Source organism: Hyaena hyaena, unplaced genomic scaffold, assembly GCF_003009895.1.
Source record: "Hyaena hyaena isolate Hyena2069 unplaced genomic scaffold, ASM300989v1 scaffold_29, whole genome shotgun sequence".
NCBI classification, from domain to species: Eukaryota; Metazoa; Chordata; class Mammalia; order Carnivora; family Hyaenidae; genus Hyaena; species Hyaena hyaena.
The window spans coordinates 836,256-859,387 of NW_024080661.1; the positions used below are offsets into that span (position 1 = coordinate 836,256).

The 23,132-nt window shown below is 52.5% G+C and overlaps 1 protein-coding gene across 2 annotated transcripts; it reads left to right on the forward strand.

Moving 5' to 3' along the window:
- Positions 1 to 8,421: 8,421 nt before the first annotated feature.
- PGAP3 (post-GPI attachment to proteins phospholipase 3) lies at positions 8,422 to 22,801 on the forward strand. 2 transcript variants are annotated; one of them, XM_039227948.1, is made up of 8 exons: positions 8,422 to 8,633; positions 9,966 to 10,063; positions 10,888 to 11,040; positions 19,249 to 19,311; positions 19,926 to 19,987; positions 20,343 to 20,479; positions 20,714 to 20,918; positions 21,082 to 22,801. In XM_039227948.1, exons 1-8 carry the CDS (start codon positions 8,453 to 8,455, stop codon positions 21,143 to 21,145), a joined length of 963 nt encoding a protein of 320 aa, XP_039083879.1. In that variant the 5' UTR covers positions 8,422 to 8,452; the 3' UTR covers positions 21,146 to 22,801. The 2 variants fall into 2 exon arrangements, with proteins under 2 accessions (XP_039083879.1, XP_039083880.1); XM_039227949.1 differs by lacking the exon at positions 10,888 to 11,040.
- The last annotated feature ends 331 nt before the right edge of the window (positions 22,802 to 23,132 follow it).

Here is a 23,132-nt window from a genome sequence, read left to right on the forward strand (position 1 = left end):
ACTCCCTGGCATACCTTCTCGACTCTTTTAGGTATCTTTTTCCAGCCTGAAAAGCACAGTTTTAATGGGGGGTGGGAGGAGGCGGATCTACAAGTTTGGGGAGAGAATCAAATTAGAGGGACTTCCATCTCAGTCTTTCCAAGAACATTCATTCCTCTGTGTCTTTGCAGGGCCACTCGGCACTCAATTCATCCAAAGTTCCTTTTCTGTCCCTTGCTTTTTACTAGCCTGTTCAATTCTGCCTCCCCACCCTGCATTCCTCCTGGAGCCCCTGAGTCTGTTCTTAAGGCCCAGTGTGGGGGATGGAGTGGGGATGATAGAAAGAAGGTGTGTCTTTGTTGGAAATTCCAACCAAGAATTCATGGGGCATACCTAACTAACAGATTATTATTCGTTGTTTACCTGAAATTCAAATTTAACTGGGGCATCCTTATTTTTATTTGCTAAGTCTGGCAACTCTAGTTGGAGTGCCTCAGCCAAGAGCAGAGCATGCCTGTGCTGGTCAAGAGGGGATCAGAGGCATCTACTGAGCACTGAAGAATGAAGGACACCAGCATTTCTTAAGCTGTTTTCATATTCCCAGCATGGTTGCTGGTAGGCATTTTCACAGTAGGGGAGTTGGAATCAGAATGACTTGGGTTCAAAGTTCCAGTCTGCCACGTATTAGCTGTGTGACCTTAGGCAAGTAAGCAAACCTCTCTGAGTTTCAGTTTGCTCACTACTAGAATAGTGATCTGGCATGCTTTACTACGGATTAAAGAAGGTAATGCTCCTGAAGCACTCAGACCAGTATGTAGCACATAGTAATTGCTCAATAAGTGGTCTCAAGTTTATACTTATACTGGGATAGGTCCAGGTTTGGTAGTGCCTGAAGCTTATGATTTGGGGTGGGGGAGCTCTTCAAGATATGGAATACAAAGTTATGAGCACAAAATTAGACACATATTTGCAAATGAAGGGCCTGAAGCTTACCCTTCCTTAACAGCATGGTAAGTCCACCTCTGGCTCTAACCAGCAATGGGCAAACTGCGGGTTAAGTTCATTTGGAAGTTTGGTCATCGAACCAACTTAGATGATCAAGACAAGACTTTTTTTTTTTTTTTTTAGAAATAGAATGGAATAGGGGCGCCTGGGTGGCTCCGTCGGTTGAGCGTCCGACTTCGCCTCAGGTCGTGATCTCACAGTTTGTGGGTTTGAGCCCCGCGTCGGGCTCTACGCTGACAGCTAGCTCAGAATCTGGAGACTGTTTCATATTCTGTGTCTCCCTCTCTCTCTGACCCTCCCCACTCATGCTGCCTCTCTCTCTCTCAGATATAAATAAAACAGGGGCGCCTGGGTGGCTTAGTCGGTTAAGCGTCCGACTTTCGCTTGGGTCATGATCTCGCGGTTCGTGGGTTCGAGCCCCGCGTCGGGCTCTGTGCTGACTGCCAGCTCAGAGCCTGGAGCCTGTTTCAGTCTGTGACTCCCTCTCTCTCTGACCCTCCCCTGCTCATGCTGTCTCTATCTCTCTCCTAGAAATAATAAATAAAAATAAATAAATAAAAAAAATAAAAAAAAAGAAATAAATAAAACATTTTAAAAAAATTTTTAAAGAGATAGAATGGAATATGGGGCACCTGGGTGGCTCAGTCAGTTAAGCATCTGACTCTTATTTCAGCTCAGGTTATGATCTCACGGTTTGTGAGTTTGAGCCCCAAACCAGGCTTCATGCCATCAGTGCAGAACCGCTTGGGATTCTGTCTCTCTCTCTCCCTCTCTGCCCCTCCACAACTTGTGCTCTCTCCAAATAAATAAATAAATAAATAAATAAATAAATAAAATGTAAAAAAAGAAATAGAATACAACGGAAATGATCTGTGTACATCACATGTTAGTGTAGGTAAGGGTGTGTGTGTACTGGGTGATGATATACAATGGATTTATTCCTTGGATAATAGTCACAAACATTCAAGAAATACTGCTGTGTATGGGGGACACAGCGGCCCTTCGGGATGGGCATTAATATCTCTATTTTCTCTAGCTTTAGCACTGGAGTTGATTAGGGTGAGGGCAGGATCAAGGAAAAGAGGCTCAGATGAGTTAACCAATTTGCCCAGGAGCATCTGTCTCAGAGCTAACGAGGGAAAAGGTGAACAGCTAGCCAAAACCAGTCCCTCACCTTCGCTCATCACAAACCCAAATCCAGGGACCTAGTCAAGGTGCCTCTTGGCCCTCAGGGAGAGGAGACACAAAACCTAGTCCCAAGAGTCATTGCAGGTCATGCACTGGAGGACTTGCTCTTCAAGAGACCATCAGGATGTCAGGGTTGGCATCAGAGATGTCCTTTCCCACCCTCCCTTGCCCTGGTGTTGGGTTTGTCCAGCCAGGAAAGCTGCTGTGGAACCATCCTTTACTGGACCCTTCCTCCATGTCTTTGTCTGTCATAGAGCCACACCCCCTCATCTTCCAGAGTCCTGGGTTGTCAGAGAAGGCAGAAGTTATCTTTCCCCATTTTGCAGAAAAGGAACACTGAAATACCAAGCAAACACAGGGAAACTGAGCCAGGAGGCTTTGGCTCCATGAGCTCTGCTCCAGGGCTGCGAATCAAGGGTCCCATGAACCCCCCTCCCCCAGGGTGTAGTGGCGCCAGAGAAAGGGTCTCCAACATATCCGAGTAACTACAGTCATTCCCCTACAAAGATCCCATGTCCCCCCACTGCCTCACTCCCACCCAGTCACCAAGTGCACCCTCTCTGCATGCCAGATTCTAAGGGACAAAACCCAGGCTGGAGACAATTCTCAGTCCCAGTGGGCTGCCCAGAGAAGGCGGGGCCCGAGGGAGCAGACCGGGAGTGGGGTTGGGGGAGGAGCGGGGTCAGAACTCACGCCCTGCCCGGGGAGGAGGCTCGAGAGGGGCCAGTCTTCCAAAGAGAATGAGCCCATTCAGAGCTGGGAAGGAAGGGGAAAAAACCTTGTCTGGCGTTTGACAAGAGGAGAGGAAGGGGGGCAGCGGTGGGCGCTGCTGATTCGCTTCTCCCCTCAACTGCCTCTGCAGCAGGGCCTGGCAGGAAAGCCAAGGGACGAGGATGTCTAAGGGACAGTGGTTGAAGGGGGGGCCTGGGGATGGTGGGGGAGGTAGGTGGAGGGGACGCTGCTGGAAGAGCCTAAGAGTTTGCCAGAAAGAAGGGTCCAGGGAGGGGCCTGGAGAGAGGCAGACAGCCTCAGAGCAGAGGGGTGACTGCAAGGCAGAGGAGAGCCACCAGTAAAGGCAGGGGGCAGAAGGCATGAGATCTGCCAGAGGGGATACTGGCCTGCCGGTAGTGGAGGTAACCATGGGCACCGAGGAGGCATGATGGGGCTCTGGCTTAGAGAGGTGACCTCTAAGGATCAACAGGCTGGGGTCTGGAACCAGCAGCCTGTGAAATGCCAGTCAATCATTGACCAGCCACTGAGACTGGGGGACACAGGAGCCTCTGTGTGTGTGTGTGTGTGCGTGTGTGTGTTGGCACCAGAGTCTCCTCCCTTCTGCCTACCTCACCAGCCAGCCTGGGGTCAGAGGACTGAAAATAAACAGAAAAAGGGAGGAGACGGTCCACAGTCCGAGGTTCAGGCCACAAACCGGTGCCTGCCCCATAGGGCCTTGAGTCTGGGGCATGTGCTTCTGGGGAAGTGTCTATGAATTAGTTACTTGGAAGGAGTCCCCCAAGAGTAGGCATAAAGCCTCCCTGGGGCCACAGGAAAGTAATTTGAAAGCTCCTGACCAGCAAATCTGCCCTTCTAAAGTGGCCCTTTAAGAACACTTGCTACCCAGCCCCTAGGTAGCAAAGAGCAGAGCCTAAACTGACATACCAGACACGCTGCCCCTGGGCCTGCTGATCACCTCCCTCAGCCCTTGTTACCCCAAGTCAGGAATGCAGGCCCAAGGCCTGAGGAATTTGCCTTTCTCTCTCTCTCTAGGTTGCTTTGCTGAAAGAAAATGCATTCTTGCGCTCTCAGCCTCATCTGGCTTTTTAATGCCTATGCAAGAAGTACCCGTGGCTTCCATCTTGGCCCGTGGTGTGTGTTCCTGTACCCTGTGCTGTGTGTTTGTGCTGGCCATTTCACGTGCGCCTCAGTTTATCTAGGGATCTTCTCCCAGATAGTAGCTGGGCTGTGTGGCCTTGAATAAGGCTTTCATTTTGCTGTCTGAAATATGAGAGTTGGACTGAATAGTTCCCTGGTTGCAGTGTTTTAGACTTAGTGTGGGGGCAGCAACTCCTTCAACCTCATGCTTATCCCCTGAAAGCCCCATTGAGCGGCCCCTCTGCCAGATTCCAGATTCTTTGTTTCACAGACCCTGAGTTTTCCTGCTCGACCCTTCTGGACACCTAGCTCACCTAGCTTGCTGCTAGAGCTCCAGACTCCTGGGGTGTGAATGAGGACATTTTTGTCTCTGGTTTTTGGTTTGGGGAAGAGGAGGCTAGGAAGCTTCCAGAAGCATAAAACTGGCAATCATGGGGGCGCCTGGGTGGCTTAGTTGGTTAAGCATCCGACTTTCGCTTAGGTCATGATCTCGCAGTTCGTGGGTTCGAGCCCCGCGTCGGGCTCTGTGCTGACTGCCAGCTCAGAGCCTGGAGCCTGCTTCAGTCTGTGACTCCCTCTCTCTCTGATCCTCCCCTGCTCACGCTGTCTCTCTCTCTCCTAGAAATAAATAAAACATTAAAAATTAAAAAAAAAAAAAAAAACTGGCAATCATGAAGTCCTGACTTGGTGAGGCAATTCCAGTTTCAGATGCTTTCATTCACTGGACCCATGTCATTGATTCTTTTTTTTTCCCCCCCTTTATATCCAGTAGTTCTCTGAGGTCTATCGATTCCTCTGTGCTTTTCCCACCTCCACCACTAGCTAGACTAAGCCTCTATCAGGTCTGCTCTGGGTGAAAGCACTAGTCTTTGATCTCCCAGCACGGCATGCTGCTCTTGCCCTCTTTCAATCCCACCCCCTACCCTTTTCCCATGGCATCCAAAATAAATGGTTTTTTTAACTTAAAATTTTTTTTTAATTTTAATGTTTATCTTTTAGAGAGAGATAGAGACAGAGCATGAGTGGGTGAAGGGCAGAAAGAGAGAGACACACAATCTGAAGCAGGCTCCAGGCTCTGAGCTAGCTGTCAGCACAGAGCCGGATGCGGGGCTCAAACCCAGGAGGCATGAGATCATGACCTGAGCTGAAGTCTGATGCTTAGCGGACTGAGCCCTCCAGGCGCCCCCAAAGTAAATGTTTTAAACATTTAAACATTTCATTTGTTTCATTTATTTCACTTCATTTGTTCCGGTGCTAAAATATCTCCCAATAGCTTCCCATTGCCTAACCTCCTCACCGTGACCCAAGACCTGACAGAATCTGGTTCCTGGCCTTCCAGCCACATAAGCTTCCTTTCTGTTTTTCAAAGATGCCAAAATTAGTTCCTGCCTTAGGGCCTTTGAACTGAGTGTCCCCTCAGCCTAGAACAATCTGCCCCCAGGTGTTAGCTGGGCTGGTTCCTTCTGGTCATCGAGGTTCAGCTCAAATGTCACATTCTCAAAAATGCCTTCTCTGATCACACAATCCAAAGTAGTCTTCTCTTCTCTCCCCATTCCCTTACAACCTCTCCCTATTATTACAATTATATAACTCCACACATATGACTACATGAAGTTGTTGGGTTTTTTGGGTTTTTTTTTACATTTTCCCTTTGTTTTTAATGCTTCATGTAATATAGGATGAGGCCTCCAAAATCGGAAGCTTAAAGGTTTTAAAAGAGCTCTATCACTAGCTCAGATTTCTCCCAAAGGAAGAATCCTGCTTTCTTAAGATTTCATCCTCTTTTTTTTTTTAATTTCCTATCTTTTTTTTTAAGATTTTATTTTTAAGTAATCTCTACACCCAACAGGGGCTCAAACTTGCGATCCTGATATCAAGAGTTGTGGGGTGTCTGGCTGGCTCAGTTGTTAGAGCATACCACTTTTGATCTAGGAGTTGTGAGTTCGAACCCCAGCCCGATGTTGGGTGTAGAGATTACTTAAAAACAAAATCTTAGGGGCATTTGGGTGGCTCCGTCCATTAAACGTCCGACTCTTGGTTTGGGCTCAGGTCATGACTCACGGTTTTGTGAGTTTGAGTCCCTCGTCAGACTCCGTGCTGATAGTACAGAGCTTGCTTGGGATACTTGGTCTCCCTCTCTCTGCCCCTCCCCCACTTGTGCTGTCTCAGTCTCTCTCAAAATAAACAAAAACTTAAAAAAAGAAAAAAGACTTTGGGCACCTATGTGGCTCAGTTGGCTGAGTGTCTGACTTCCGCTCAGGTAATGATCTCAGGGCTCATGAGTTCAAGCCCCACATCGGGCTTTGCACAGATAGCGTGGAGCAGGCTTCGATTCTATGTCTCCCTCTCTCTGCCCCTCCCTTGTTCTCTCTGTCTCTCAGAAATAAGTAAACATTAAAAAAAAAATTAAGGCCTAAAAAAATAAAGTCTGTTAAAAAAAAAAAAGAGTTGCATGCTCTACCCACTAATTTCCTCATCTTTAAATGGGGATGCTCATTAAAAAATTCATTCCAGAGTCAAATTGAGGACAAAATGAAATAATGTAGTCGAAAAAGACTGGTCTATCAGATGCAAAGTAGAATTAGCACTAGATTGTTTCCCCCGTCAGCTCCTGGAGCGCTGAGTAGTTGTTTTGTTCTTTTCAGCTTCCCAATCGGTATCAACTGGGTGCTCAACTGCAGGGGGCACTATTCATGTTGTACTTAACTTGAAGAGGCACCAATCACAGAAAATACAACATGAATGGTGCTCCCCTGAGCGCCATTCACAGAAAATACAGTATGAATGGTGCCTCCTGGAGTTGTGCCTTGCCTAGCCTGGTGCTAGAGTTAAGAATTCAGGAAATGTTTACCAAACGAGTAAGTGAATGGAATCCAATTTTACTTCTTGTTCATTCCACTTCTCAATATACAAAGGAAAAGTTGACCCCAGGTGGAGAGTAGGAGGAAAGGCTGTCATTAATCTACACACACTAATTATGCATCTAGCTACAAGGCTTCGATGCTTCAGTGAGATGGGCATGTTTGTGTGTGCTGGTAGTGATGTTGGCAGGAGGAGTGGATGTTAAAGCAAAGTCCTCTTGATTTTCCTTGAAATGTTAACCTCTTCTATCTCAGCATCGTCTGAATCTCGCTGACGACTTGACAGCCCTGGATTTACCACCCAAATTCTTAACGTTGAATTGCATTGTTCATTCATTTAAAAACGAGGGAGGAAGGGAGGGAGGAGGGAAGAAGGGAGGGAAGGAAGGAAGGAAGGAAGAAATGTGTTTTTAGCGCCGAACACGATACAAATTCTGTACTAGTGCTGGAAGTAAGAGTGATAAGACAGCAGAAGTCCCCACCCTGCATAGGGAAAACATACAACTGTACCTTATATCATGCTCCAGGTGTTACCATCCTCAGAAGCGGTGTTTAAACTGAGACTAGAAGAATAAGCACACCTGAGAGTACAAATGATACAGATGAGCAAGGCCAGGAGGGTTGAGAAACATGTCCCCTTGGGGCTGGTGCAGGGGCCAGATCGTACAGGGCTTGTGGAGTCATGGTTTTCTCCTGAGGTAATTGGGAGCCAGTAAAGAATCTTAAGAAGAAAAGCGACATGGTCAAATTTGAATTTGGAAACGCAACGCGGACTGGAGAGGACAAGGGTAGGACACAAAAGTCTCCCTGCCGGGACATTTGTAAAGGGGCTACTGCAGCAGTCTCGGCGACAGATGATGAGGTCTCCATTGGGTGGTTGACAGTGGAGATGGGGAAAGACAGGGGCAGCTCCAGGTGCATTAGGAAGCAAAATCCGACGGGGCTGGTAAAGAAAAATAACCATACTTCAAATTTTTTATTTTATTTTCTTTATTTCTTTCTTTTTTTTTTATTTTATTTTTTTTTTATTTTCTTTATTTCTGAGAGAGAGAGAGACAGCATGAACAGGGGAGGGTCAGAGAGAGAGGGAGACACAGAATCCGAAACAGGCTCCAGGCTCTGAGCTAGCTGTCAGCACAGAGTCCGATGCGGGGCTCAAACCCACGAACCATGAGATCCTGACCCGAGCCGAAGTCGGACGCTTAACCGACTGAGCCACCCAGGAGCCCCAGAAAAATAACCATACTTCAAATAAAGAAACCATGGGGAATAAACTAGACGTATATCGATTAAAAAAGAAAAGAAAAAAACCCAAATTTATTATGCTCCTTAGGCCACCTGGAGTCCCCCTTCCCTTAACCCTGTCGCCTCGATACGTGGAGACGACAGTAAGACGAGGGGCGGGGCAGGCGCCCACAAAAATCCGGGAACTTTTATTTAAAGTGGATGGACGTCACCGGAGAGCAGAATAAAGAACACAAGGCACTTCCTGTTACTCCGGAAGTGAAGACGCCTAAGCTCCTCCGCCGGCGGAGGGCCAGGTTGAAGGGATGGCCGGGCGGACCGCGCGGCTGGTGCTGCTAGCGGGGGCAGCCGCACTAGCAAGCGGATCCCAGGGCGACCGCGAGCCGGTGTACCGCGACTGCGTGCACCGGTGCGAGGAGCGGAACTGCTCGGGGGGCGCACTGAGGCACTTCCGCTCCCGCCAGCCAATCTACATGAGCCTAGCAGGTAAGCCCCACCCCGCGGCAGGCCCCGCCCCCGGCCTTGGCTCCTCCCCTTACGCCCCCTAAACAACCTTTGAGCCTTAGCTTTTTCCTCCGGGTACGTTGTTGTGTGAGTGACTGCGGCCCTGGGGTGGCTAGAGCACCATCAGCCAGTCTTACTTTTCCAGAAGTACTTTCATGTACTTTCTATTTATTCAGCCAAATGGATAGTTATTTAGTACTCCTTGGTATAGGCCCTAGAATGACCCTGAAGTACTTTCAAGTACTTTCATGTACTTTTTATTTATTAATTCAGATGGGTAGTTATTTAATACTCCTGGGTACACGCCCTAGAATGACCCTGAAATCAGACCAGCATCCTGCTGTTTGGGGTCAGTCTTCACGGAGACATTAGCCTTCTCCAATGCAAGTTAGAGGATGATTTCAGCCCTTAGGTCAAGCAGTAGGAGCATATGGCAGGAAGGAATCGGTTTTGGCTTCGAGAGGGTAGGGACCGTGATCATCTTGGCAATTCTGTGAAGGAAGGGCTTCAGGATGGATACGTTACGTTACATTTGGACCTGTGGCCACAGTGGTCACCTGTTGTGTGACAAGTGTCACAATAGGTCAGCTAATTTTCACATCCCTTTAAGGTAGTTTCTCTTAACCCTGTTTTACAATGGAGAAACTAGGAGAGGTGAAGGGCCCTGCCCAAAGTCACACAGCCAGTAATGGTAAAGTGGAATTTCCAGTTGCGGCCTGTCCGACTCCAAGTTTGTTCTCTTTACTATCTCTTTGCATTCCACAGCGAACAGAGAGAGTGGCGGCCCCGGGCAGATGTGGGCATATCCAGCAGCTTGGCTTACTCAGGGAGCAGAGTGCAGGGTGCATGAAACGGAGTATGGGAAATAAAGCTGGAAAAGGAATTTGGGGCCTCAAAAGTCAGAGTGAAGGATTTGGGCTTCATTTTCATAGGAAGGGGGTAAGATGGCAAGAGTCCCTGGTGAGCGAGAGGAAAGCCTAAGGTCAGCAAGAACAAACATGAACCCACCTATCCATTAATGAGTCCCCCAGATGCCAAAGTTCCCATCTTGGGGAAGGAGAAGAAACATCTCTGTTTGCTCACTGCACACCCCTATCCCCTGAAACACACACGCACACAAACACATACTCTTCCCTTATGCGCAGGTCCTATCATCTCTCATACATCCAAGTGTCAAGCTAGCACTTTGAGATTTCTTCTGGTTCTCTCCAACCTGCAGGCCCGCTTAGCCTGCATTTGAGCTTGAGTCCCATCTGAACTATCTCTGTGCCTTCCATGATAAGGAGTTCACCAGGTCACATTTCTCTGTTTCAGGCTGGACCTGTCAGGACGACTGTAAGTATGAGTGCATGTGGGTCACTGTTGGCCTCTACCTCAAGGAAGGTCACAAAGTGCCTCAGTTCCATGGCAAGGTGAGTTAGAGGGTCGGGATAGGTGTATGGTGGCAGTGTGGCGGGAGTAAGATACCCCGCAGTTAGACCACACCATCCAAGCAGTCTGAGCTGTGGGGTGATAGGCGTGTGTTTGGGGCAGGTACCTGTTCTCAAAATCTGCTGGTTTTCAGATAATCAGATAGAACCATGTATCCTGGCTCTAGATTTGGAGTCATAAGATCTGGGAAGCTTTGTGGTCCCAGAGAGCAGTAGTGGAGTGCTTAGCGTTGTGGACTGTCCTTGTGACAAGGACAGATTTTCTGACCCCCACCCCCTACCACAACCTTTCTTTTGCTTTTTCAGGAGAAGCCCAGATTAAAATAGTAATACCCCCTCAGATTGCCCAGTGAGTCATGGTTTGCTAGTGCTTTCTCATCCAATATGATTTTGTTCTGGACTGTTGACGTCGGCATGAATGATTTCCCCCAGTTTGTGAGAGTGAGCTGAGGCTCAGACCCTGTGGTCAGTGGTAGAGAAGGAGACTATTAGGACCTCTGTCTTCCTGATTGCAAGTCTGTGCCGTCTCCACCGGACGATACTGAGCCATCTGCACTGGCCCACCTGGTCTTCCCAGAAACCAGGCTTACGGGGCTGTGAGTGTTGGCCATGATAGAGGGAGGACCTTCAGCTAAGGACTGGAGGAAAGCTCATTGACCCGAAGAGGGACTGTACCTGAGGCTTTGGCGGAGATCCAGAGCTAAGGAGCCAGCTGAGGACCTGTTGATGTGGCGGTCAAGGAAAAGCAGGCTGGGCTGCTGGGCGTTGCTTGCTGCTCAGACCCCCTCCATGTCCTCCCTTTTCAGTGGCCCTTCTCCCGGTTCCTGTTCTTCCAAGAGCCCGCTTCTGCCCTGGCCTCTTTCCTCAACGGCTTGGCCAGCCTGGTGATGCTCTGCCGCTACCACACCTCCGTGCCGGCCTCCTCCCCCATGTATCCCACCTGCGTGGCCTTCGCCTGGGTAGGTACCTCGGTGGTACCCCTGCTCTACATCATCGGCTAGGAAGGAGGAACTCTCAGATCCCCATTCTCACCCAACAGGAGCTCCCCTTCACCTCCCCTCCCCTCTGTTTTCCAGGTCTAAAATTGCAGCTGTGGGGTGGTCTGGCCTCGGGAAAAGACAGGGAAGGTGCTGAATCAGACTGTACCTTTTTTTTTTTTTAACATTTATTTATTTATTTATTTAACATTTATTTAACATTTTAACATTAACATTTATTTAACACGAGCAGGGAAGGGGCAGAGAGAGGGAGACACAGAATCCGCAGCAGGCTCCAGGCTCTGAGCTGTCAGCACACAGCCCGATGCCAGGCTCAAACCCACAACTGTGAGATCATGACCTGAGCTGAAGTCGGCCGCTCAACCGACTGAGCCACCCAGGCGCCCCAGACTGTACCTTTCTAGCAGAGTCCTAGGCCAAGATGTTCGGAAGGGAGGGAGGAAGCCACTAAGAGACCCCACAGAGCAATTTACAAGCACAGAAGGGAGATGGGTGCTAGGGAGCATGCTGGGACCACAGGTCTTTCCGGGGACCCCTCTGGAAGACTCAGAGCAATCTCAGTGCCGCTCCAGGCCTGGAGGTATGGCAGCCACAGTACTCTGTGTAGAGCTCAGCCTGGTCTTAGACCATCCCTGAGAAGCTGAAATGTGTTCCGTGTGAGTATCCAGAGAGGGCTCTGAGCTTTACAGGTGACTGGTCAGAGAAGCCTGGAATTGTGTGGGAAACATGGACTAGGGTACAGATATGAACTGTGACAACCTTGGGGAGGGTGTGAGAGTAAGAGGTTGCAGTCAGAGCCCCCACTGTAAGCCTTAGGGAAACAGCCTGCTCACTCACCTTCCTGCCACCAGAGCAGCCATTAATTCATATACTGAGGGCCTACTATGTGCCAGGCACTTTGCTGGGTGCTGGAGATCCAAAAGTATATAAAAACATGCAGGGAGCACCTGGCTGGCTCATCTTTTTTTTTTTTTTTTTTAATAGGCTTCACACCTAGCATGGAGCCCAGTGAGGGGCATGAATTCACAACCCTGAGATCAAGACCTGAGCTGAAATCAAGAGTTAGATGCTTAACCGACTGAGTCGCCGAGGCACCCTGTAGAACATGCAACTCTTGATATAGGGTCGTGAGTTCAAGTCCCACATTGGAGGTAGAGCTTACTTGAAAAAAAAAAACAAACACAACAACAACAGGAAAACCAATTTCCTCTGGTAGTAACCACACAAGCACACAATAGAATGTAAAAGTTCTGGGAAAGTACAGTGGAGATGTGTTGTAGGGGTGTGGGATGGGGTTCTAGACCAGTACAGGGCAATCAGGGAAGGCTTCCCTGAGGAAGGAGCCTTTGAGGTAAAATTGGAATGATGAGAATGTTAGCTAGGTGAATTCAGGGAGAGTAGGAGGAGTCATCTACATAGAAGACAGAATGTGGACAGGCAGAAGAGAGTAAGAACCCTGAAAGCTAGGAGGCCTGCTATACAGGAAGCCAAGGAGTACGTGTGACAGGTAAGCAGGTGGGCAGCAAGTGGGGCCAGCCTAGGGGGCACATTAACACTTTAGATCTGGACTTTCAAAGCATCAGGAAGCAATGAGGGTCAGAGAGAAGAGGTTTCATGAGTTGATTGGCTTGGAAAACTCATTCTGGCTACCGTGTGGCAAACAGATTGAAGGGGTGGGAGTGGATGCAGGCGGCTTTAGCATAGGGCACGTAGCTAGACTAGTGGGGGGTATGGATTGTGGGAAGAGGGTATTAAAGAGAACTATGTTTGAGTATGTTTTGAGTTGACTTTAAAATGTTTTTTAAGTTATTTTATTTATTTAACGAACACATGCTTAGCTCTTACTGTATGTCAGGCACCATTCTAAGCACTTTATGAATATTAACCTTGTTAATCCCATAAAAAGCTTATGAGATAGGTAGTATTATTATCCCGAGTTTACAGATGGAAACCAAGGGCTTGAAAAGATTAAGTAGGGGCGCCTGGGTGGCTTAGTCGGTTAAGCGTCCGACTTTCGCTTAGGTCATGATCTCGCGGTTCGTGGGTTCGAGCCCCGCGTCGGGCTCTGGGCTGACTGCCAGCTCGGAGCCTGGAGCCTGTTTCAGTCTGTGACTCCCTCTCTCTCTGACCCTGCCCTGCTCACGCTGTCTCTCTCTCTCTCTCTCTCCTAGAAATAAATAAAATACATTAAAAAAAATTTAAAAAAAAAAAAAAAAAAGAAAAGATTAAGTAAACTGTGCCAAGAGCCAGGGTTTGAACCCAGGTATCTGGCTTCAGAGTCTGCACTTTTTTTTTTTTAAGTAGACACCATGCCCAACGTGGGGCTTGAGCTCATATCCCTGAGATCAAGGGTCGCATGCTCTACTGACTGAGCCAGCCAGATGCCCCCAGAGTCTGCGCTCTTACCATCTTAGCTGTGTTGATAAGCCTCACAGTAGGTTAGATGAGGAAAGAGGAATCAGGGATGACCCAGTGTTCGCACTTACGAGAGAGCGATAGAAGCCGTGAGTATGCGTGAGATCACCAAGGGAAGCTTAGCAAGAAGAGAAAGGATCTAGGATGGAGTCCTGAAGAGCCCCAAACATAATGATTAGATAGAGGGGTTGGGCCAACGACAGGGCCAGGGGTAGCTGGAGGGGGAGGTGGAAAAGTAGGATATTGGGTGGTTGGGAAGCCCTGAAACAAGAACAGGGAGGAGAGGGTAGGCAGTCCTCTTGAATTCTGCTGGACAGTCAAGAGAACTGAAGGCTACCCTGGATCCGGCCACCCCAAGGTCTCTGAGGACCTTAGGAAAACTGGTAGCGTGAGGATGCTGAGAAGTCCAGGCCAAGCCTCAGACTTGGGAGCTGGGGATTGGAAGGAGGGCGGGGGCGGGGGAGGTGTTAGGTGTTAAGCTTCTGGAAAATGTTGATCCTCAGTAATCTTTTCTATTTAACAAACATTAATAATAAGTGTTATATGAATTGCATAACAGGCATTGACCTAAGTACTTTACATATATCTTCTCATTCAGTCCTCATAATACAACTGTGAGCTCTGAGTAAGGCTCAGAGGGGGAAAACCTTGTCAAAGTCCCCAGCTCCCAGGTTGGTGACTGGTGGGCACAGGACAGACTCTAGGGCCGTCAGAGCACTTAGCCCCTCTTCTGGGCTGTCTCCATACACTGACAAATGTCTGTAGAGATAGGGGTTAGCACTTGTGGGAACTGAGGCCCCTGCCGCAAGAAGCTAAGCCCAGTGGGAAGTGCTGGTCCAGCTGGCCCAGGAGGCAGATGCAGGCAGAGCCGAGGAGGCTCAGGGAGAGAGCCCTGGAAGTAGTAAGGTGGGGAGACCGTGTCCTCTAAGTGAAGAGGGACACTTCAGGGAAGCCCAGAGAGGGAGGGAGGCTCCATCGGGGACTCGCAGGCCTGATAAGGCCTGAACACATATAGGTGACGGGGGGAGAGGGGAGAAGAGCCTGCATTCCAGGCTGGTGGCACAGCGGGAGCAGCGGGCTGGAAGCTGGAGGATGTGAGACTTGAGGAGGCCGCCTGGGCAAGGTCAGCCTGGCTGCCCTGTGGCTGAGTGAAAGGGAGGGGAGGGGGGTTAAGGTGGCACGGAGAGGGCCCTGGGTGCTGAGGGGCAGGAACTCATGCGCAGGCAGGGGCCCGGCATCCGCATGCCCTGTCACGGGCCTGGGTGGGATAGAACCATCGCTTCCTGTTTAGGCCTCTCTCAGAAGACGGAATTTAGTCCTGACCAAGAAGGCAGGAAGGGCAGAGAAACTGAGGAGAGTACACCTGTCCCTTTTCCCTTAGGGTTCTTCCAGGGGTTGCCGCTTTCTGGGCCCACAGCCCGTAACCCCTGCCCCCTGCCCTGCTCCAGAGCACTGGACGGCCCTGCCTGAACTCTCTGAACAAAGCTTAGATCCTCCTTGGATGGACACACAGGTCTGAGGGACCTCAGAGGGTCCCTGCCCTGGCCAGTGGTCATGTCACAACACTCGTCTTGATCTCCCTGATTCTTGGGTCTTTCATCTCACTGGCCTGTGCCACTTAGCTTCCTTCTTGGTGAAGGTCACACCTCCCATACCCTGCATCCAGCGTGACCAAGGACCCTGAGGGACAGAGCAGACGATGTTAGGTTGACAGAGGCCCAGATACCCGGGGGCTGTGTCTTAGGGCATCCTACGGGCTCCGGGACATGGAACCTCCTCATGCTGTCACTAGGCCCCTGAGAGACAGAGACTCAGTGTCCACACTCCCTCTGATGACCCAGCCTGGGTTGTACACTTGATCTTTAGTCCTGTGCGCCTGTGTTTACAGGAGGGAGGGATCCCGAGCTGAATGGAGGGTGCAGCAGTGGACTTTGTCTTGGGCTGGGTCTTCTGGAGCAAGTGGGGCTCGTGATTTCTGTTGGGATAGGATGGGAAGGCCTTTTCCGAGTTCAGTCTTGTGGGGGGGCAGGGAGTTGTCTCAGCCTTTTCCCCTGGGAAACGAGGAGACCCCGCCCCGGTAGGGCTAATGAAGCTTTGGCACAAGAAGGCAGCCTCTGCCTTGACATTTGCACCTGGGCTTGGGCTGGGAGGCTGCCAGAGCTCTGCACACCACAGACCTTTGACTTCAGGGAGCCGGGGGCCCCTGCTGTCTGTAGAGCCAGGAGGCCAAGCCAGTTAGTTCCCCGCCCCTTTGCTCAGGGAGGAAAGGTCCTCAGGAGTAGAGGTGAGAGGATGAGGGTGCAGGGAAAGCCCAAACTGTCTCTGTTGGATGATTGATGGAGGTGGGGACTAACTGTGCTCTACCTCTGCTGAGGACACTACAAGAAGAGACAGGTTGAACCTGAGCCTGCAGCAGAATGATGGTTAGACTTCAGGAAGGACTTCCCATTGGTCAGACAATGGCAGGAAATCAAGGAATCCTTTTTGGTGGTGGAAAAAGCCTTCTTTCCCCCCATCTCCATCCGCCTCTTCCCCTCTTCTCTCTCAGGAGTGAAGTGGAGCAGGGTTGCCCTGCCTGAGGCAGGGGGTGAGACACTGTGGCCTCTGCAGGGGTTGGGGGGGGCAGGGTGGCAGCAGGCGTCATATTTAACATTCTGCCTCCCCCAGTTCTGAGACACTGAGCTATTTAAAGACCCACATGTCCCCACCGCCACGGTGTCAATGACAGCCCCGAGCACTGGGGCTTAGCACTGGGGTCGAATTCCTGACAGATCTGGCTCATTTGGCATCCAACCAGTTTCACGGCTGTGATATTTTTGTCTCAATTTTCTTATTTTCCAACAGACTGAAACAGCCTCCTGCTCTCCCTCACCCAGCCTTCTCTGTCCCCCTCCATTTCCACCCTTGCTGGCACCCTGCCCCTGGCCTCCCCCTCTCCTCAGTGTTGACACAAAGCTCCTGGTGCCTGCTGGGCAGCCCAGCACCCTCCTGGCCTGTCTGATTGGCCAGTTACCATCTACCTCCCCCCATTCTACTCCAGCTTGGCTGAGGAGTCTGGGAGCAGCCGTACGCTTGTGTCTTGGAGCCTCTCCCTTCCTTCTTCGTCTGTCTGTCCCCTTTGCCTGAGTCTTGACTACAGACTCTGAGTGAAGAGAAACAGTATCTCTTCAGTGAATCCTGGGGGGGAAACTGACCTATATGGGAATACCTACTGTGTGCCAGGCAGCTGTACAGCACCTGTTTATTGAGTGGCTTCTTTGTGCCAGACATTCTGCAGGATTCATCTCCAGGACCCTCTTAGGCAGTGGATATTATTATTAACCCCATTTGCTAGATGAGACAACTGAGACTCAGAGATTTTTATCGGTTCAAGATCACACAGCTATTTAGGGGCTGAGGCAGAACTTGAATCCAGGATCTGTCTTATTCCGGAGGCTCTGGAAATTCTGCCGCCAGTGTGAACAGTGGGGGTGGGGCTAGGTAGCCGTGGGGAGACCACCGCTTCTCCCTCCAGACTTCTTCGGCCTTCAGGGAGAGTGGGAGGCAGACTTGGCCTCTTCGGCTTCAGGTCTGTGGAGAGATGTGAGAGTCCCGTGCTGCTCAACAAGTTGGGGACAAATAACACCTCATGTTTTACCCTGTCCTGGGCACTGTGCTAACCGTTGTGTTTGTATTGCTCATTCAGTCCTTGTCAATACTATGATTATTCCCAGCACAACAAGGCCAAATAACTTGCCCAAGGACACACGGGAAATGCAGAATCAGGATTTGAACCCCGGCAGTCTGACCCTTGGGCCTGAATCCTTAATGACACTATCTCCCAAGTCTGAGGAGAGGGTCAGAAGAGGAGTGCCTCATAATGGGACACTGCCCAGGGGAGAGGGGACATTTCAGGGGTGCAGAGTCCAGGCTTCAGGTGGGCCTCTGTAAGTGGAAGGCACCCTGGGAAGGTGGTTGGACAGGGGACCAGGCAACTCCCATTCCATCCCGTGGAGCTAAGCCCTGGCCCTGTGCTTCCCCTCCCTCGCTTTCAGTGTTCCAGCCACCACTTAGCTCAGTCTTCTTGTCACCTCTCCCTTCCTGCTGTGGGTGACAAGCAGGCCTGGTTGGCTGCCAGTCCCTGCTGCCTTGCCCTCCACCTCCCTCTCACACTGGCTTGGGGGCCATTCTCCTCCCCAAGAAGTGTCCCTGTTCCTGGCCTGCCCTGGAGACCTGGCTCGTGTGATCTCCTGGGCCCTGCCTCCAGCCCCAAGTCTGCTCCTCCCTCCATGCTGACCCTGAGCGTCACAGCCCTTGTGGGAACAGTGTCTTAGAAGCCACCCCGTTCTGTCCCATTTTCCAGCCTCCAGACCAGGCCTCACATACCATCCCTGGGGAAGGGGCAGCACCCAGGATGGGACTGGATGGCCGTCTTCAGAAGAGCAAGCAACCTGACTTAGAATAATCGCCTGATGCCAGGGCTGGAAAGGGACGAGGGATCACTTAGGCTAGCTCCTGATTAGTCACGGGGGTAAAGCTCAGGCCCAGAGGGCAGGGCCTATGTCCAGGTCCTGAAGAACATAAGCCGAGAGACTCAGCCTAGGACCCAGGCCAGACAGGCTTGCGTGTGGCTACCTGAGCTCCCAGAGACCTCCGGTGCTGACTGGCTTTGCACAGAGGCTTGCCTGCCTCCACCCCTTTGCTCTTCCCATTCTCTCCTCTGGCCCTTCAGGCCCGCAGCAGGGAGCCCGCCCCGCTGCCCGGCCCTGCTGCGGGACTGGATAGAGGGGTCTCTTGCCTGCTTCCCTGTCCTGTGCCTGGCCAGTCTTCCTGCTGTCCTGGACCCAAGTGAGCAGCTCCTGGCCTTTACCTGTCTTTGGCAGGCCTTTCCCACCCTAGGCCATCCCTCTCTATCTCCAGGGCATTCTAGGCCAGACCTCAGACTGCTGATGTTTTCCCTTTGCGGGTTTTTTCCCTTTGACCGACTGTCACTGGTAGCCCAGCCCAGCGCAGGGAACCTCCACCTTGGCCCACTCTTCTTCAGTGATTTGGGCCTCGACCTTGGACACAGCCCCAACTCCCACAAGGTCTAGGACTCATTTGCAAGATGTTTTGTACTGTCTCCTTGCAGTTAATTTCCAGGGACAAGGCCTCGAATGGTCTCCTGGGCCATTGCCCGCCGCAGCCCCTTCAGCCTTCTGTTCCTCCCAGAGCCTCAGAGCAGCAGCCACTGGTCTGGCGGGTTGGGCTGGGCCACCCAGGAGGAAGCTGGGCTCAGTTGGCCAGCCTCCTCCGGAGAGACTCAGCCCCAGTGGGATCTGCTGGATCTCCCTCCCTTGCCTGCTTTGCTCAGGACACACCCCAAGCTGGCTCGAGCCCCTCCACCCCACCCACCTCATTCCCGCCCCCAGAGGCTGAGGTCACTGGCTCCCCTGGCCCGGGTGGGGCTGTCATCACCTGCCAGTTAGGGGAGGAGGCGAGGCCCCCCCAGGGGCTGTTGTCTTAGCGATTGAGTAAGCAGGGAACTTGGCTCTGCCGGAACCAGGAGCTGGTTCCTGGGCCAGGCCGGAACCTGTGGAGGCTGCAGCCCCCCGTGGCCTAGGGGGTTCAGGGTTCCTGGAAGCTGAGGGCGCACGTTTGTTCTCGGGGCTCCAGGGGCAAGGGAAGCATGTTTCTCTGCTCCAGAGGGCCCCTTCCCCAGCATGAGACTCCTGTGAATGCTCTAGGAGCCCTCCCCACCCGGAGCCACCTCGCTTACCCAGCCCCTCCCTACAGGTCTCCCTCAATGCCTGGTTCTGGTCCACAGTCTTCCACACCAAGGACACCGACCTTACGGAGGTGAGCGCCCCTCCGGCTCCCTCTCCTGCTTGGGACAGTCCCAGAGAAGCCCCAAAAGGGGTGGGGGGGTCAGCTCTTAGGTTTCACAGGGACTCCATTTACAGAGCGCTTGCTATGTGCTAGGCATTTTTAACCTGTTCGTGCCCTTGCGCCTTGCTTGACCCTGGGGAGGTAGATGTGATTATTGGCTCTTCGTAACTGATGAGGCAGCCGAACTTTGGAAAGGCAGAACTGCTTGCCCAGGCTCACCCGGCCCCTAAAGGTGCAACCGGGACTTGGGCGCACGGCTGCGGGACTCGAGGCTGCGCTCCGAATTCTGTGCTGTGCTCGTATACTCTGGAGTCTGGCAGGCCCCTCCACCGTTGCTTCCAAAGCCTCGCTGCTAAATGCATTTAAAAAAGTTGTAGAATATGAATACAAGGGTCAGATTGTTAAATTCAGGAGTGAACAGCAACAGGCACGAGACATGGACCCCCATGTTAGAGTACGGCTGCGCCTCTGCCGCCCCTATGCCTTCACCCCTGATGGGTCATCTTGGGGTCCTGCCCACATGAAACCTTTGCCGCCTCCCCTCCCCTCGCACTGGCCCCTCACCCAGCTCTCCCTGTCCTCAGAAAATGGATTACTTCTGTGCATCCACCGTCATCCTACACTCTGTCTATCTGTGCTGTGTCAGGTGAGCCCATCTTGGCCCCTGTGGGGGCAGAATCAGGCACTAGGGGCAGAAAGGAGTCGCCCCGCCCCCCCCCCCGGAGGCGCTGTCCCCAGGGTCTTGCACCCCAACTCACACACCCCTGGGCTGTTCTGAAGGGAGGCTTGGGGGTCGAATTGGCTCTTTCCAAGGAGCAGAGGCACTTGGTCCCAGGCCCTGGGTGGGGGGGGAGGATTGGAGGCCTCCCCAGCTGGCCTGTTTTGGTGGGAGAGGAGGGCAGTGGCTTCCACGTACTGATGTCGGGGTGAAGGGATGCTTGGGCAATGCTGCTCTGGGCATGCGCCACCCTCCACCTGAGCAGCTCTGGATGGTGGGGCAGGACCGTGGGGCTGCAGCACCCAGCTGTGGCCAGTGCCTTCCGGGCCCTCCTGCTGCTAATGCTGACCGCGCATGTCTCCTACCTGAGCCTCGTCCATTTCGACTATGGCTACAACCTGGCGGCCAATGTGGCTATTGGTGAGGCATGAGGGGGACTGAGGTCCCTGGGGTTGTGGAGGAGGGAGGGGACCCATCCCATCTGTAGAACTGCTGGCCTGGGGTCGAGGTAGGGATTTGGTGCTCTTCCTGGAGAACGTTCTAGAGAGCCCCTTAGGGTGGGGGAAGGGGAAAGAATTTGGGGTGGGAGAGAAGGAGGTTGGGGGGAGAAGGAGGCCCAGGGAATGAGCCTCTCCCCACCCCCACCCGCACCAGGCCTGGTGAACGTGGTGTGGTGGCTGGCCTGGTGCCTGCGGAACCGGCGGCGGCTGCCTCACGTGCGCAAGTGCATGGTGGTGGTGCTGCTGCTACAGGGGCTGTCCCTGCTCGAGCTGCTGGACTTCCCGCCTCTCTTCTGGGTCCTGGATGCCCATGCCATCTGGCACATCAGCACCATCCCGGTCCACGTCCTGTTCTTCAGGTGGGTGCCGCCGTCTGCCCAGTGTGCACCTTCTTCGTGCCCATCCTCACCTGCTCCTTTGAGGAGACTGAGGCCTCTGTGCACGGCTGACCCCCTGCCTATACTCACCCCCACGGGGTGCTTTCAAAGCCATACCTCACTGGGCTCCTCCCTCTGCCCACAGTTTTCTGAAAGATGACAGCCTGTATCTGCTGAAGGAATCAGAAGCCAAGCTCAAGCTGGACTGAAGGCCCTGGGAGCGGGTCTGCCCCACTGGGGGTCCTGCCATCCCCCCTGCTGCTCCCCTTCCCCTTATAATCCTTGAGATGATTAATTTTTTTTCCTTTTAGCATCTTGAACTTGGACGTGAAGGGTGTGGGCCCAGAATCATGTAACTGTCCATCCCCTTGCTTGCCCCCACATGGCCCTCCCAGGTCTTGGAGTCTGCTCAGGCTTGGCCTCTCAGCATCTGGGGTTAGAGAATGGGCAGCGCCTCTGGTTCCTGGAGCAGAACTGGAGTGGAACTGTGTTCTCAGCTCCGCCAAGAGGAGAGCTGCCGCTGCCTCTGCCTCCCCGTCAGCCTCTTCCCCACATCCCCTCAGTGCCTGGGTGGTTCCCACAGCTGTCTGTCTTACCTGGGAGACCAGGTACCACAGGCCTTTGGGGACAGTGGGGTCTCCTCCTGTTACCCCCTGCCCTCTTCTGGGGCACCACTAGGTGGCACTAGACTCTTGCTCTTTGGCTGCCTGAATTCCAAGGCAGGTCTCATTCTCCCTGTGGGATCTTGAGGGACAGACCCGCAGGGACTGGGGAGTGGTCTTACCCTGACTGTTGCCTCAGCCAGACCCCCAAGAGACCTCACTACATTCCTTCCCCCTTTGAGGCCAGAACCCCACAGAACCCAGGACAGGAATCCCTCTGGCTCCTCTGCTAAGGTTCTGGTGGGGAGCCTGCACATGAGTGTATAAGGGAGTGTGAACCAGACTGAGTGCACAGGTGGCAGGGTGGCGGGCACGGGCCTGGGGTGTGTGGGATGCTGGGTGAGACAGTGTGCATGAGCATGTGTGGAGAGTGGGGTGGGCTGTGAGTGGTTTTAAAGTGTGTGCTGCAGGACAGGGTGGGTGTGAGTGCCATGAGTGTACCACACAGTGGGGGGGGGGGTTGGAGAAATATGGGGTATCAAGTTACCACCACCAACTACCTATTAAGCACTAGCTCTGCACAAGCCCCCAGGCCAGGCAGAGAGCCACGATTTCCTCAAAGTCTGGCTCGGGGTCCCAGCCGTACGTGTGTGTTTCTGTCCATTGCCCCCACTTTACAGCCCTCCAAATCTCGGAGGGCCCACACACAACTCAAGATCACCCTCCAGAACCAGCCTCTTGGGAGGCGGAGGGAGGAAGGGAAACGGGGCTCCCCTGGCCTCTCCAGCCACTGTCTCCTTGCCTGGGCTTGGTTGGCCTCCCCCTCTCCTAGTGCCCACCAGCTAAGCCTCTTTGTCACAGCCTGGACCTTGGGAAGGGGGGCAATCTGAGGGAGGAGGAGAGAAGGGTTGTGGCTGGGCCTGGTTTCTGGCCTCCCCAGAGACAGGCAGGGGTCACCTCTACCTGGACCCCAGTAAAGGTGACCCCTGCTGGTTGCCAGCAGCCCTGGCACATTCCTGCTCCGCAGGGATAGAATGTGAAGCTCCAGAAACTTTCCATCCAAAGGCATTCTGTGTGACCGGAGCAGAGAGTCTGGGTTCTTGTTCTTTCCCTGTTGCCTTGTCCCTCCCTGGAGTCAGGGTGCTGTGCTAGGACTCCATCCTCAGACTTGGGTGACCCGTGTTTCTTTTGATATTGAGAACTATTTTAAGGTAGGAGGGAGGGTAGCAAGGGACATTCTTAATAAACCAATTCTCAGCCTCACCTACCCTTGTTCAGCTCATTTGTGTGAGTCGTGTGGGCCTGAAGGGAAGGAGAAGACACCTGGCTGGAGGTAGTAGGCAGGTGGGGTCTCTGCCTAGACACGCGGGGCTGGGGATGGCAGGGACCAGATGCAGAGCTGGGCGGAGCTCCAGTGGGGGGTGGGGGTAGTGTTAGGGGAGGGAGCATGTGCCTGCATTGTAACTCCTTCCCCCTGCACTGTCCACTTCAGTCTCCTGAGTATCTCCCCACGCCTCCCCTTCTGGCCTGAACTAGGCTCTACTACTGTTTGTTTCTTAACCTTCCTGAATTTCACCTGCAAACAGGCCAGCAG

Coding starts and splice junctions, on each gene's coding strand:
- PGAP3 (XM_039227948.1), top strand. CDS start 8,453: ATGGCCGGGCGGACCGCGCGGCTGGTGCTGCTAGCGGGGGCAGCCGCA. Junction 11,041..19,248: donor CCTGCGTGGCCTTCGCCTGG/GTAGGTACCTCG, acceptor CCCTCCCTACAG/GTCTCCCTCAATGCCTGGTT. Junction 20,480..20,713: donor GGCGGCCAATGTGGCTATTG/GTGAGGCATGAG, acceptor CACCCGCACCAG/GCCTGGTGAACGTGGTGTGG.